Raw genomic sequence first — 14071 nt, 5'->3', positions numbered from 1 at the left:
TCATGGTGTTTCTCTCTGCAGTAATAAAGGGCTTCCTCCCAGGTTTTCTCTTCATGGATCAGGATCACGTTATCTGTCACCACAAAACCCAAAGAGCTCTGAGTCTTTGCTGTGCTTTATAAACAATGACAAACATGAACAGTCCACACTCACAGTAACAAGACAGACAGGCACAAATATTTGGACAGTTACACCTGTGACTGTGTAGTGCTGTGTAAGGTGTGTAAGGTGATCAGCTCTAATGAACATTTATATAGTAAAGATGAGAAACGACAGAGAGCTTTGATAGGAGGGAGGAAGTTAATGATGTGGATGAAGAAGACAGTTTACATATATAAAAAATCTGTAAGTGTGCACTACATACAGAGGACACGAGAGGGTGAAAACTAAGGGGGGGGATTAACTGTAAGAAAACTGACAACAAGAAGCAAAACTATACACCCTAAAGAATACATACGATAAACCCTAACCCTTCACTACAAAGCAGGCGAGGAATCACAAGCCCCTCATCATCAGTGGCACGCCAGTGCAGAGAGTGGACAGTTTCCAGGAAGATTGCGATGGACCTCTCCCATCTCAACAATGGACTCTTCTGACTGTTGAGGTCTGGGAAGCGCTTCCGCTCCCTTAAGGCTAAAACAGAGAGAATGAGGAGGAGCTTCTTCCCCCAGGTTATTCGGGCCCTGAACCAGATGTAGGACTGGACTCTCATACACATCACATCACCACACGCACTCTGGTTTTTCTTCTTCCACACTTCCTATAATTTGTCTTTTCTTTTTTTTTTTGACTAATAATCTCTTACGTAAACTGGTATTTGCACATTTTACTGTTATTTGCACATTTTTTCTGTAAATTTCTAAGTTAAAGCTGTAAATTTTGTAGTAACCTGTAAATTTGTATATCTTACTGTAAAGTTACTGTCATTTAATGGTTGGGCACTGCACAGCTACAAGCATTTCCCCTCATGTCATACTGTGTATGGCTGTGTGTTGTTGCAGGAAACGTTCTGTTAGAATGATTTTTGCACAAGGAATACATTTGCTGTATTTGAATATTAAAATAGTGAACTTTCTAACTTTGTTCTCACCACAGGTTCACTCAGGGACAGACACCTGCTGATCTTTGAAACAATGACATAGTAAACCTTAAGAAACAGAGGTCATACAGACGTCATAAAGAAGTCATAGGGCATGAAATCTGCACAAGCTACTGAATAACTCAGAAATAAGCAAAGTAGAATCCATTTATTCTGAGATTAAATTAACTGAGAAATATACAGAGATTAAGAGATGGATGAGGGTGTTACATAGTCTTACTGACCACGGACAGTACTTTAACTATTAGTCACATTTTTTCATGTTGTGCTTTTATTATTAAAAACAACTATTTGGTTTCAAAGTTTATTCAAACCCAGTGAATTCCATTAACAAAACTTCATAGCTTCTCTGTATTATTACTTCATATAGCCATCACCAGATTTTAACCACAACATCAATATAATAAAACTTACACATTGTATAGTTGTAAAGGTACAGGTGCATGCATACAACATTTTTTCTATAGAGAAATGAACTTTTTGTTTATGTGGGAAAATAAAAAATACACTAAATAAAACCTAAAACCTCACTATGAAAAACTACATCTCCCATAATCCCTCTAAGGAATCCTTTGACAAAACAACCAAAACCTGCTGAGGAGATAAGAAGCTGTTGGTGCTGTTTACAGTGAGTTTAATGTTTTGAACAGAAGAAATTAAACTTATTATTATCAGGCTGACTGGCCCACTTCTGCTCTCCTGCTGTGTCCATGGCTCCAGACATGTCACAGACATCGACTCTCCTCTTAGAGCCCCAGTTATTATATCCAATGATGTCATCAGTGACCCAGAACCAGAAGCCCAGAGTGCAGGTGTAGCGCAGCCCCAGCCAGACAAAAGGAGTGGAGGCGTTTTTGGCCTGTTCCTGGAGCCACGCCTGCTCTCGAAGGTTTGTAATGGAAGCCAGGTCATGGTGTTTCTCTCTGCAGTAATAAAGGGCTTCTTCCCAGGTTTTCTCTTCATGGATCAGGATCACGTTATCTGTCACCACAAAACCCAAAGAGCTCTGAGTCTTTGCTGTGCTTTATAAACAATGACAAACATGAACAGTCCACACTTACAGAAACAAGACAGACAGGCACAAATATTTGGACAGTTACACCTGTGACTGTGTAGTGCTGTGTAAGGTGCATTAGGTGAACAGCTCTAATGAACATTTATATAGTAAAGATGAGAGAAGAGAGAGAGCTTTGATAGGAAGGAAGAGGTTTAAATATATAAAATATCAGTAGGTCTGCACTGAGTAAGACTCACTGTGCACATGCAGTACATTTATTTTGCAGTTAATAATTAAAGGTTGTCCACAGTTCTAATAAACAGTGTGGTTAAATTGTACATCTCAGAGGAAGCCAACCCAGATACAAAAAGGAAACTAATCTAAATCCTCTCAGTGATTCCAGCGGTTCATCTATTGGACAAACAGCTGAGATAAATCTGTGTAAACTCACCATCATAGCAGAAGAAAGGCTTTCTTTGGTCACATCCAGCAGAGCTCCATCTTCCTGATCTCTCTAACAGAGTCGTAGCACATTTCCTGTTGTTTAGTCCATCATTAAATGCGTCCATGTCCCAGTATCTGAAAGAGGAGTTACTCCCATCTGACCACCTCCAGCTGTCTCTGAACAGGCCGATCCACAAAGCTGTAGAGTTCTGCAGCTTCTTAAACTCTTCACTGTATATCTGATCGAGTCCACTGGCCAGGTCAGTGTGATGCTGTCTGCAGTAGTTCTGAGCCTGAGTCCAGGTCACAGACGTCTCATTCAAATGAAAGGTTTTGTTGTCTTTCAACGTTTCTGTCGAATTAACAGAAAAACACAAAAACATCTTTATCAACTAATTTGTTTCATTCTTCAAACTGTCTCTTTCAGAAACATATGATATAACACAGATTATAAACTAGATTATAACATTATTAAATATTGTTTTATTACATTACTGTCCACAAATTCTCACCGTTATAGCAGATGAACTGATGTGTGTTAGTACATGGAACATCTGCCCACTTGTCTCTTGTCCTCACACAGTTCTCAGGGTATTTTAAATCATTTGGCTCTCCAGCTCCCCAACAGCTCGTATTTTCAGTGTATTCCTCCCCCGGCAGAGACCAATGCCATGTCCTGTTGTCTCCTTCTGTGATGTTGTACAGTCCAATCCAGGCTTCTGTTTGACTCTGTGCAGAGACTTGAAGTCTTCTCATGGCTGTCAGGTCAAACACTTTGGCCAGGTCTGTGTAGTTCTCTCTGCAGTATGCCCGTGCTTCATCCCAGCTCATCTGTTCTTTAATAAAGTGGTACTCATACAGCTGACATGTGATGAAGACACACTGACCTAAAACAGAAGAAATACTGTTGAATATCTGCTGATACAAGCAGGAAACTCATGTTCCCATCAAACTGTCCAGTTTACAGGTGAATCCTTGATTTTCTCAGTCAGAGTTCATTTGTTTAATGAGTCCTGATCAAACTAAAGGATTTTAGGTGGAAACAATCAGGAGCCCTGGTAAAATGATCACTCACCCATCAGAAGAAGCAGAAACAGACTCCACTGCATCGTCGCTCTGTCACATGAAAATGACTTTTCTTTCATTTGGAGGAAACAATGAATCCAGCAGCTCTTCACTGTTTGATGGACACACAGCACTTTATATTAAACACAGATATCTAGTTCATCACACACTGCTGTAAGAAATATATGATTATTCTTAATAAATGATCATCTGTTTAAAATTGTCCATGAATACAAAGCAACAGTTCAAATGTGGTCCACACAGCACCTCTGTACACAGACATGAAATGAGCCTGCAGGTTTGAAACTTACATCTGGTTCTTCTCTGGTGTTCATGCAGACAGCTCTGCAGTGAATAATTATCTGTACTAACACACACTCTGTTTGTACTCAGTATTCGCTATGGAAAAAGAAACTTTGAACGGTCTATTAAGATGAAAGAGGAAGTGTAAATATAATATCTAAATTTAACTTCCTACTGTTTGTACAGACTTTTTAATGTGATGCTGGTGCAGGGGAGAGCTGTGATAGAAGCTATGACTCGATTTTACATCCCAGGTTTAAACACCAGTACCTACTCATCCATGAAAAGACGGTGTGAATATTGTGTTTTGTTTGCTCCAGTATATTCTGAAGAAATACCTTAATGATCAACATTTCCCTTCTTACTTCATATTACTGAATGTACTGGTTAATTGGATACTTAGACATGAGTGTGGGTGCAAATTGTTGTCTGCGTTAGCCCTGCGACAGACTCGTGTACCATGCCTCTCACCCTAAGACAGCTATTAAAACCAGAACAAAAGGAAATAAACATCACAGTATGAGAAATGACCCGAATTATCTAAATCTAATTAATCTAATTTGCGCTGATGCTGATTTTGTTCAGGAACAGAAATCCAGTGGTGATAGGCCCAGACTGGGGTAATATGCTCCTTCTGTTTTGTGCCAGTAAGCAGACGAGCAGCTGCATTTTGGACCAGCTGGAGACAATACAGAGAGGCCTGCTCCAAACCAAAGTACAGAGAATTGCATGAAGGCCATAGAGTTTAGTTTGGGTCTGAGAAGACCACCTTCTGTAAAGAGGACTGACTGTAAATGCATGACACACACTTCAGATCTTTATTCGCAAAAAACCTTTGAAATCCATGGATAATTTCCTACCACTTTACAGTCCTGGGAAATCTCCCAAAACACATTTTAGGTTGCCGTGGTAACACGATAAATGTAGAAAAGGGAAAGAGGCTTTGACTTGTTCATAATGATCTCATTCTTGTATGGTTACATTTGTTGCTGCTGTCCCTTTAAATAGTAAATAATTAAATGTTCTGGACTTCCAGTAAATCTCAGCATTGCATGTTCAGAGCCTTTTGTTTTTCTTTATTTAAGATTTTTGTAGAATAGTCATTTTTATGCCTTCAGTTCAGCTCACAAACTGCATTTCTGTATTAAAGGTGAGGTTTCAAACATGTGATTGTTTTTATAATAATTTAATTTAGTTTGTGAGGAACATTTCATTTTCCTCACCAGCCAAAATCTTTTAAAGCACTAAACAAGGAAAAGTACTGTGAATGCGCGCTACACATCACCCTGCTGTTCCCACAAATGTAAAATAATGTGACAGCTTTTAAACTGCATTAATATAAAGCAGTTTCTAATAATAGCCACTACCAGAGCCTTATGATGAATTTATATTTGATTTGTCGTACACTTCAGACCACTTCACTGTCTCACCGTATGAATCAGGGAGACTGTTTAGACTTTATGCTTAGAAGTATATAATCATTTGTAGATTGAAAGAATGTCTCATCCTAGGAGGTCTGTAATAACTCTGTGTAGCATGAAGAGGGGGGTGCATTCACTCCTCTCCAAAGTGTTCTTGCAAAGATCACAAACCTCTTGGGATCATGAGCAAGGGCGTATCTTCTCTTCTGATATACGGTATAGCAAAAACACGTATATCTGTTTTAGTGTAAGTGCCTTTTGTTTAGATGAACTGCTGGACCTCCAGACCAGCAGGTTTAGGGATGTCGTTTATGGGGTCACACACTGACCCCGCACACACACACGCACACAGGCACATACATACACATACTTACACACACACACAGACAAGGTACTCTTTGTTTGTATGTATACCTATGTAAGACGTCATATGTTAATGAACCTATGTATATTAATATAACCTCAATAAAAGAGCAGTGTCAAGAGGGAGTGGACGAGAGCAACTGGGGTCAAGCGAAGGAACAGCGTTCCAGTTGGTCAGTTTATTCTTTTTAGCTGATAGTCTGTGGGACCCAGGAAGACCGTATACCTGCATCTCTACCAGTTTCTGTGCATTCCAGCCTCTTCTGTTCCATGCAAGAGGATTTTCTCTAAGGCAGTAGAAATTGTCTCCATGAAAACATGCAGACTTGGCCATTTTTACTTTACAAGTTCACAATCAATTCTACCTCCAGTTCTAAAATACATATAAAATTTTGACCTAATATAATACTATTTATAAACATACCTGTCCAGCTGTCCAGTGGACAGCTGCATTGCAGACTTCTCCATCAACTCCCCACGCTGCCACCTACAGAAGTTCTCTGACAACTCTGCCATAGTCGGCCTCATCACAGGTGAGGACGACTCAGAGTACAGACAGTGGACTCTGGACTTTGTGGACTGGTGTCAGCAGAACCACCTGCTGATCAACGCCGGGAAAACCAAGGAGTTGGTGGTGGACTTCCGGAGACGCAGACCCACCACACTGACACCGGTGAACATCCAGGGAGTGGACATTGAGATAGTGGACTCTTATAGGTACCTGGGTGTTCACCTGAATAATAAACTGGACTGCAGCCACAACACTGATGCTCTTTACAGGAAGAGTCAGAGCAGACTCTACCTGCTGAGGCGGCTGAGGTCATTTGGAGTACAGGGAGCGCTTTTAAAGACCTTCTATGACTCTGTGGTGGCATCTGTCATTTTTTACAGTGTGGTATGTTGGAGCAGCAGTTTATCGGCAGCTGAGAGGAAGAGGTTGGATAAACTCATCAGGAAGGCCAGCTCTGTTCTGGGATGCACCCTGGACCCAGTGCAGGTGGTGGGAGACAGAAGGACACTGGCCAAAATAACATCTCTGATGGACAGAGTCTCCCACCCCATGCATGTAAATGTTGCTGAACTGCAGAGCTCCTTCAGTGACAGACTGCTGCATCCTAGATGCATGAAGGAGCGTTTCCGCAGGTCCTTCCTCCCTGCAGCTGTCAGACTGTACAATCAGAACTGCTCCCAACAATCATAGATGTTTACATCAGCACTGTAACTGCAATAAGTTAATCAACCGATTCACACTACAACCGGGTTTGCCTCTTATCTGTATATATTTTTGTATTTAATTTAAAAACTGTACAATACTCTGTTTATAGTAACCATTGTCCATTGTAAATATGTAAATATGTAAGAAAAATTGTGTATCTTTCTGTTCTGTTCTGTGTCCTGTTTGTTTGTATATGTATCTTTCTGGCTGCTGTTACAACCAAATCTCCCCTTGTGGGACAATTAAAGGATTATTCTATTCTATTCTATTAATTCCATAAGTACATGGAGGCAGGATCTCAGAGTAGAAGCGTACTCCATAATGTGTTGTACATTATTATATTTACATTATATGTATTTTTCATCTATTGTATTTACCAGCACCACGGTGGCACAAGCAAAAAACACCACACCATGGCACATGTTTAAATAAGGAAAGGTTATTGATGACATTTATTTGTTAGAAAAATAAACATAACAATTTTTTCACCCCAGAAAATTAATGTTCAAAGCAACACAATGGTGGTCCAATATCAGACAGAGTTGTGAACTCCACTCTGTATAGTGGACATTCATAATGAAGAAGGTCGTTTTATTTTGTAGCTTCAAGCTGTTCTTCATATTTTTGGCCACCAGATGTCACCAGAGAGATCTGTTTTGAAAAGCTTTGAGTAATGAACCGTTTTTCAATACAAGCTTCAACGTTTGGCAATCACGACTATTAACACATAAGAACCCAGTAACATTTCTACTTTGTTTATTCCTTACTTGGAAATAAATCTGCCAGACAGGCCTTTGCTTATTAACACAGAATTTAGTTCTTATTTGTATTTCCATAACACATGATCATCATACATTTGCAGGATTGGTTTAACAACAAATTATTTGACAGCTTTGTTTTACATCACACAAATGTGCATGCTAAAAAACTAATCTTGCTTTATACCTACTGCCGCTGCAGGAAACAGATCAGATTTCTGTAATAAACTAGTAAAGACATACACATATGTCAAGAAAAGTGCAAGAAGAGAACAGAAAATAACATTATGTATCATCAATACCATGTTCATATTATTGTTGTGTTCTTAATGGTGTTAAGCCAAAGCCATCACACTAGTGCCAACATCTGTGTGGAAGCTTCTTTGTTTCAGCAGGTTTTGGAAACCAGGTTTCCAGTCATGGAGATAAATCAACCACACACTAAAGGATAAGAATGCTGAGTGGGTTCAAACTTACTTTTGTTAAGAGAAAACTAGATTTCTAAAATTGCCTAAGTGGGAACATGAACTGCCCGGGTGTGCTGCCATTTTGGAAATGATGTCATGTGTTCCCAGAGTCACTTACTTGTCACATGACTGCATCAGGATGTTCAGTACATGTCACTTGTTGATTTCATTAGTTAAAAGTCATGGTTAAAACTTTAAAAGGAACTTTTCTCAGTGCTTAAAGGGGCGTGGCACCTGTGAGTCTGTGGGTTCTCATTGGTTAATAGTCAGACTTCAGAGTGAACTGACCAACAACACAAAACTTTGTGTGCGTCCCTCAACTGCAGCGGCAAGTCATGCTGCAGACGATGAGAGGTGATGTTCCTGACATTGTGCTGTTTTGTTGGCTAATTTGGGATCATCAGTCAGATTTGCCACTGTATCATTAACCAAAACTCTCTTCTCAACAACTGCTCTGCTTACTCTATTTGAATTATTTTCTATTATTTAATATAATTTGCCTTGTTATCGTCTGTATTTATTTGATGTGTTTACCTGGTCTCTGGTTTTTCTTCACTGATGATGTTTCTTCAGTTAAAACTGATATCATGTTTCAAATGGTGGGCTCATTAGTGGTGTGTGTGTGTGTGACCTCCTGCACACAAGAAACACAAGAAACAGAACCGTCACATGGGATGTGTCTGTGATAAAACACTACAGCTTTCCCCCAAAACCTCGACAGGCTGGGGAGGGGTGATGTCTTTGATCACACAGTTTGAACCAAGACTTTACAAATTTAGGAAACACAATGACAACATTCAACAATTTGACTCTAACAGTGTGTGTGTGTGTGAGAGAGAGAGAGAGAGAGAGAGAGAGAGAGAGAGAGAGAGACTATGGCTGTCTCACTTATGAAGAGCCACGTGCAAATATGCAGAAGCTGACTGAGGTATAAAAATCTAGCTGTTTAGTTGTTGACATACATATATACATACATATACAGAGAAGTGCGATCAGGGAAAGTGGAGACACCTGAAGAGAATGAGACACAGGTGGACAAAATGACGGCAGACAAGACAAAGGAAGCCAAACATGAATGGACTACATACAGAGGACACAAAAGGGCTGAACACTAAGAGTGGAATTAACTGTAAGACACCTGAGAACAAGGTTCAAAACTAAACACCCCAAAGGATACATATCATAAATATAAGTATAAACAACAAACCACGAGTCACAAATATTAACAAAATCCATCCCATCCAAATCCAAATTTTTTGTGAATTTAAACTAGCAGATTTATAAGAAGATTAAAACAGGGCTGGGGGGATATGTAGTTTTATAAAGTTCTTCCTGATCACTCAAAGTACTTTAACACTTTGTTTCATGATGTAATTTGATTATTAAAAACAACAACTGTGGTTTAACAGTTTATTCATCAACAGTGAATTCAATTAACAACAGTTCATAACCTTTTTGTATTATTAATTTATATAAAACCATCACCAGATTTTAACCACAACATCAATATAATAAAACCTACACATTGTATATTTTTTCATTGTGAATAGATTCTTTTTCAATAACAAAATTAAGTTTTTGTTGATGTAGGAAAATAAAAAGTGCGCTAAATAAAACCTAAAACGTCACTGTGAAAAACTACATCTCCCATAATCCCTCTAAAGAATCCCTTCACAAAACACAACCATAAACCTGCTGAGGAGATAAGAAGCTGTTGGTGCTGTTTACAGTACTTTTAATGTTTTGAACAGAAGAAATTAAACTTATTATTATCAGGCTGACTGACCCACTTCTGCTCTCCTGCTGTGTCCATGGCTCCAGACACGCCACAGACATCATCTTTCCTCTTAGAGTCCCAGTTACTATACTCAGCGACCTCATCAGTGACCCAGAACCAGAAGCCCAGAGTGCAGGTGTAGCGCAGCCCCAGCCAGACAAAAGGAGTGGAGGCGTTTTTGGCCTTTTCCTGAAACCACTGCTGCTCATGCAGGTTGGTGATGGAAGCCAAGTCATGGTGTTTCTCTCTGCAGTAATAAAGGGCTTCCTCCCAGGTTTTGTTTGCTTGGATCAGGATCACGTTATCTGTCACCACAAAACCCAAAGAGCTCTGAGTCTTTGCTGTACTTTATGAACAATGACAGACATGAACTGTCCACACTTACAGAAACAAGACAGACAGGCACAAACATTAGGACGGTTACACCTGTGACTGTGTAGGTGAACAGCTCTAATGAACATTTATATAGTAAAGATGAGAAAAGACAGAGAGCTTTGTTAGGAAGGAAGAAGTTTAAATATATAAAAAATCAGTAGGTCTGCACTGAGTAAGACTCACTGTACACATGCAGTACATTTGTTTTGCAGTTAATAATTAAAGGTTGTCCACAGTTCTAATAAACAGTGTGGTTAAATTGTACATCTCAGAGGAAGCCAACCCAGATACAAAAAGAAACCTGACCTAAATCCTCTCAGTGACTCCAGCAGTTCATCTATTGGACAGACAGCTGAGATAAATCTGTGTAAACTCACCATCATAGCAGAAGAAAGGCTTTTTTTGGTCACATCCAGCAGAGCTCCATCTTCCTGATCTCTCTAACAGAGTTGTAGCACATTTCCTGTTGTTTACTCCATCATTAAAGGAGTCCATGTCCCAGTATCTGAAAGAGAAGTTACTCCCATCTGACCACCTCCAGCTGTCTCTGAACAGGCCGATCCACAAAGCTGTAGAGTTCTGCAGATTCTTAAACTCTTCACTGTATATCTGATCGAGTCCACTGGCCAGGTCAGTGTGATGCTGTCTGCAGTGACTCTGAGCCTGAGTCCAGTTCACAGACGTCTTAATCAAATGAAAGGTTTTATTGTCTTTCTTTTTTTCTGTCAAATCAACAGAAAAACACAAAAACATCTTCATCAACTAATTTGTTTCATTCTTCAAACTGTCTCTTTCAGGAACATATGATATAACACAGATTATAAACTAGATTATAACATTATTAAATATTGTATCATCACATTACTGTCCACAAATTCTCACCATCATAGCAGATGAACTGAAATGTGTCACTACATGGATAATCTGCCCACTTGTTTCTTGTTATCACACAGTTTTCAGGGTATTCAGAATTATTTGGCTCTCCGCCTCCCCAACAGGTCTCATTTTCAGTGTATTCCTCCCCCGGCCGAGACCAGTGCCACCTCCTGTTGTCTCCTCCTGGCTCGCTGTACAGTCCAATCCAGGCTTCTGTTTGACTCTGTGCAGAGTCTTGAAGTCTTCTCATGTCTGTCAGGTCAAACACTTTGGCCAGGTCTGTGTATTTCTCTCTGCAGTATGCCCGTGCTTCATCCCAGCTCATCTGTTCTTGAATAAAGTGGTACTCATACAGGTGACATGTGATGAAGACACACTGACCTAAAACAGAAGAAACACTGTTGAATATCTGCTGATACAAGCAGGAAACTCATGTTCCCATCAAACTGTCCAGTTTACAGGTGAATCCTTGATTTTCTCAGTCAGAGTTCATTTGTTTAATGAGTCCTGATCAAACTAAAGGATTTTAGGTGGAAACAATCAGGAGCCCTGGTAAAATGATCACTCACCCATCAGAAGAAGCAGAAACAGACTCCACTGCATCGTCGCTCTGTCACATGAAAATGACTTTTCTTTCATTTGGAGGAAACAATGAATCCAGCAGCTCTTCAGTGTTTGATGGACACGCAGCACTTTATATTAAACACAGATATCTAGTTTATCACACACTGCTGTAAGAAATATATGATTATTCTTAATAAATGATCATCTGTTTAAAATTGTCCATGAAGACAAAGCAACAGTTCAAATGTGGTCCACACAGCACCTCTGTACACAAACATGAAATGAGCCTGCAGGTTTGAATCTGGTTCTTCTCTGGTGTTCATGCAGACAGCTCTGCAGTAAATAACCATCTGTACTAACACACACTCTCTTTGTACTCAGCATTTCAATATTAAGATTCAAATTTTCCCCCTCACACAAAGACACAGTGTAGATATGGCTTATGAATGGACTTGTTTCCATTAAGCTCTGGAAAATGGACAGAAAAAACTACAGCTGTGGACTGTCCAGCAAGCAGAAACAGGAAGTTTTATTCTAATTTCTAAAAATTACTTCCTTGTTTGTTTAACATTTTCTTGATGTAGGTGGTGCAAGGTAGGGCTATGACTGCAGAGGTACACCTACACACATCGCCACCCTGTGACAGTGACACACTCCACTCATGCTCACATGAATCTTTATGACCTCACAGGCCAAATCTACAATATAGGATTCAAGCCCAAAATCACCTTTTTAAAATTAAGAGGCTACACTGGTTTCAATTCAATTTTCTTTATATAGTGCCAAATCACCACAACAGTAACATAGACCTTATAGTAATACATGCAGCGAAAAACCAGATAATCATATGACCCGCTATAAAGCACTTTGGTGACAGTGGAAAGGGAAAACTCCCTTTTAACAGGAAGAAACCTCCGGCAGAACCAGGCTCAGGGAGGGGCGTAATCACTCTAATCTGAACATTTGCTCACACTGACATACACACAATATCATAATCTAGAACTCACATCAAGCAACTAGTGTATAACCGTTCATATAAAGCCCATTATTAAACAATGTGTTCATTGGTAATTGCATTTGCAGCTCCTCTCACCTCAACAACACAAATAAAAAAACATTTAAAATTGAAAAGATGAGCCTGATTAACCTTACTGTCACAAATACCATTTGTGCTTCATTAGCAAAGCTACTGTACTTGAAGCTCACTTTACCTGCTACCAACTTTGATACTTTTAATCAGTTTCCAAAGTTATGCTTTACTTTAACATATTTACAACAGTCTTATCATGTTTACTGTTTTACATAGGAGTCATTTTGAGGACAATTACTCCACCTGGGTAATAAAAATAAAGAAGCTTCCCTATAAGGGAGTATACATTCTTCCTGAGAGCATTGTGGCATCTTTAGGGAATCCAGTTTGATAAAACCTCAAGTGTAATTAGATAAAAACTGAATCTGAACAAAAAATATTACTGGGGTGTCCATTTTTTAACTTGCTTTAAAACATGAACTGAACTGTAATCCCCATAACTTATGCACCGTTTTTATATCTCCTGACTTTTTAACTATTATTTCAATCATTTTTAACCTTTCACAAAGACTATGTGGCATAAGTACCACGCTGGGGTTTTTTGGATCATCATAACTTCTTAAAGCTGGTCTATGTTCAGCATTGCAAATAACTAATCATGACTAAAAAACTAATCATGTTTTACAATTAAGAAAAAAACTTGTCCACTCAGGAAAAGGGGGATTTACGGTCAGGGTTGGGGGTTAGGATGTGATCGTTATTATGGTTACAGAGCTGTAGGGCAGTTTTGGGATTAGAGTTTGATGTGTTGTGTGATGGTGTTTACACACTGCAAAACTGTAATATCACCACAATGTGATTGGTCACTTGGACCAGCATCAGTTTGATGATCCAGGAGCAACACCGTCAAGAAGATACACCATGTCTTATTTTTGAGCAGCTTAACTTTGTTAACACAAAGTAAACACAGACACACAACGAAGAGTGAAAACTACTTTCCCTCGTCTTTTATAGTGTTTGAAGGAAGACACCGATCACGTGTTCAAAGGAAGACACCGATCACGTGACTGTGGAAACTGTTTTATTGAGGAAAGGATCAGGAAGTGAAAATACAACAAACAGCTGGCAGCTCAGAGTGTGGTTTCATCTTTACATCCATCTGTGTGTGTGTGTGTTTGTGTGTGTGTGTGTGTGTGTGTGATGACACTGGAAAGTCAAACACACAAACACCCACAGAGCTCCGCCCCCTCCAGCCTTACATCCAAACAAAGCAACCAGACACTCAGTTTCCCAGCACATGCCTTGCTGTCCTCCAG

At 39.5% G+C, this 14071-nt stretch overlaps 1 protein-coding gene across 1 annotated transcript; it reads right to left on the bottom strand.

Moving 5' to 3' along the window:
- Positions 1-9868: 9868 nt before the first annotated feature.
- On the bottom strand, positions 9869-11764 carry LOC134621360 (macrophage mannose receptor 1-like). Its single transcript, XM_063467828.1, has 4 exons — positions 11731-11764; positions 11168-11542; positions 10781-11007; positions 9869-10219 (listed from the first exon to the last, which is right to left on the bottom strand). Exons 1-4 carry the CDS (start codon positions 11762-11764, stop codon positions 9869-9871), a joined length of 987 nt encoding a protein of 328 aa, XP_063323898.1.
- Between the last annotated feature and the right edge of the window lie 2307 nt (positions 11765-14071).

The sequence above is a fragment of the Pelmatolapia mariae genome, linkage group LG3_W (genome assembly GCF_036321145.2).
Source record: "Pelmatolapia mariae isolate MD_Pm_ZW linkage group LG3_W, Pm_UMD_F_2, whole genome shotgun sequence".
Taxonomy (NCBI): Eukaryota; Metazoa; Chordata; class Actinopteri; order Cichliformes; family Cichlidae; genus Pelmatolapia; species Pelmatolapia mariae.
The sequence above is the reverse complement of the archived record's forward strand: the minus strand, read 5'-3'. Positions and strand labels throughout refer to the sequence as shown.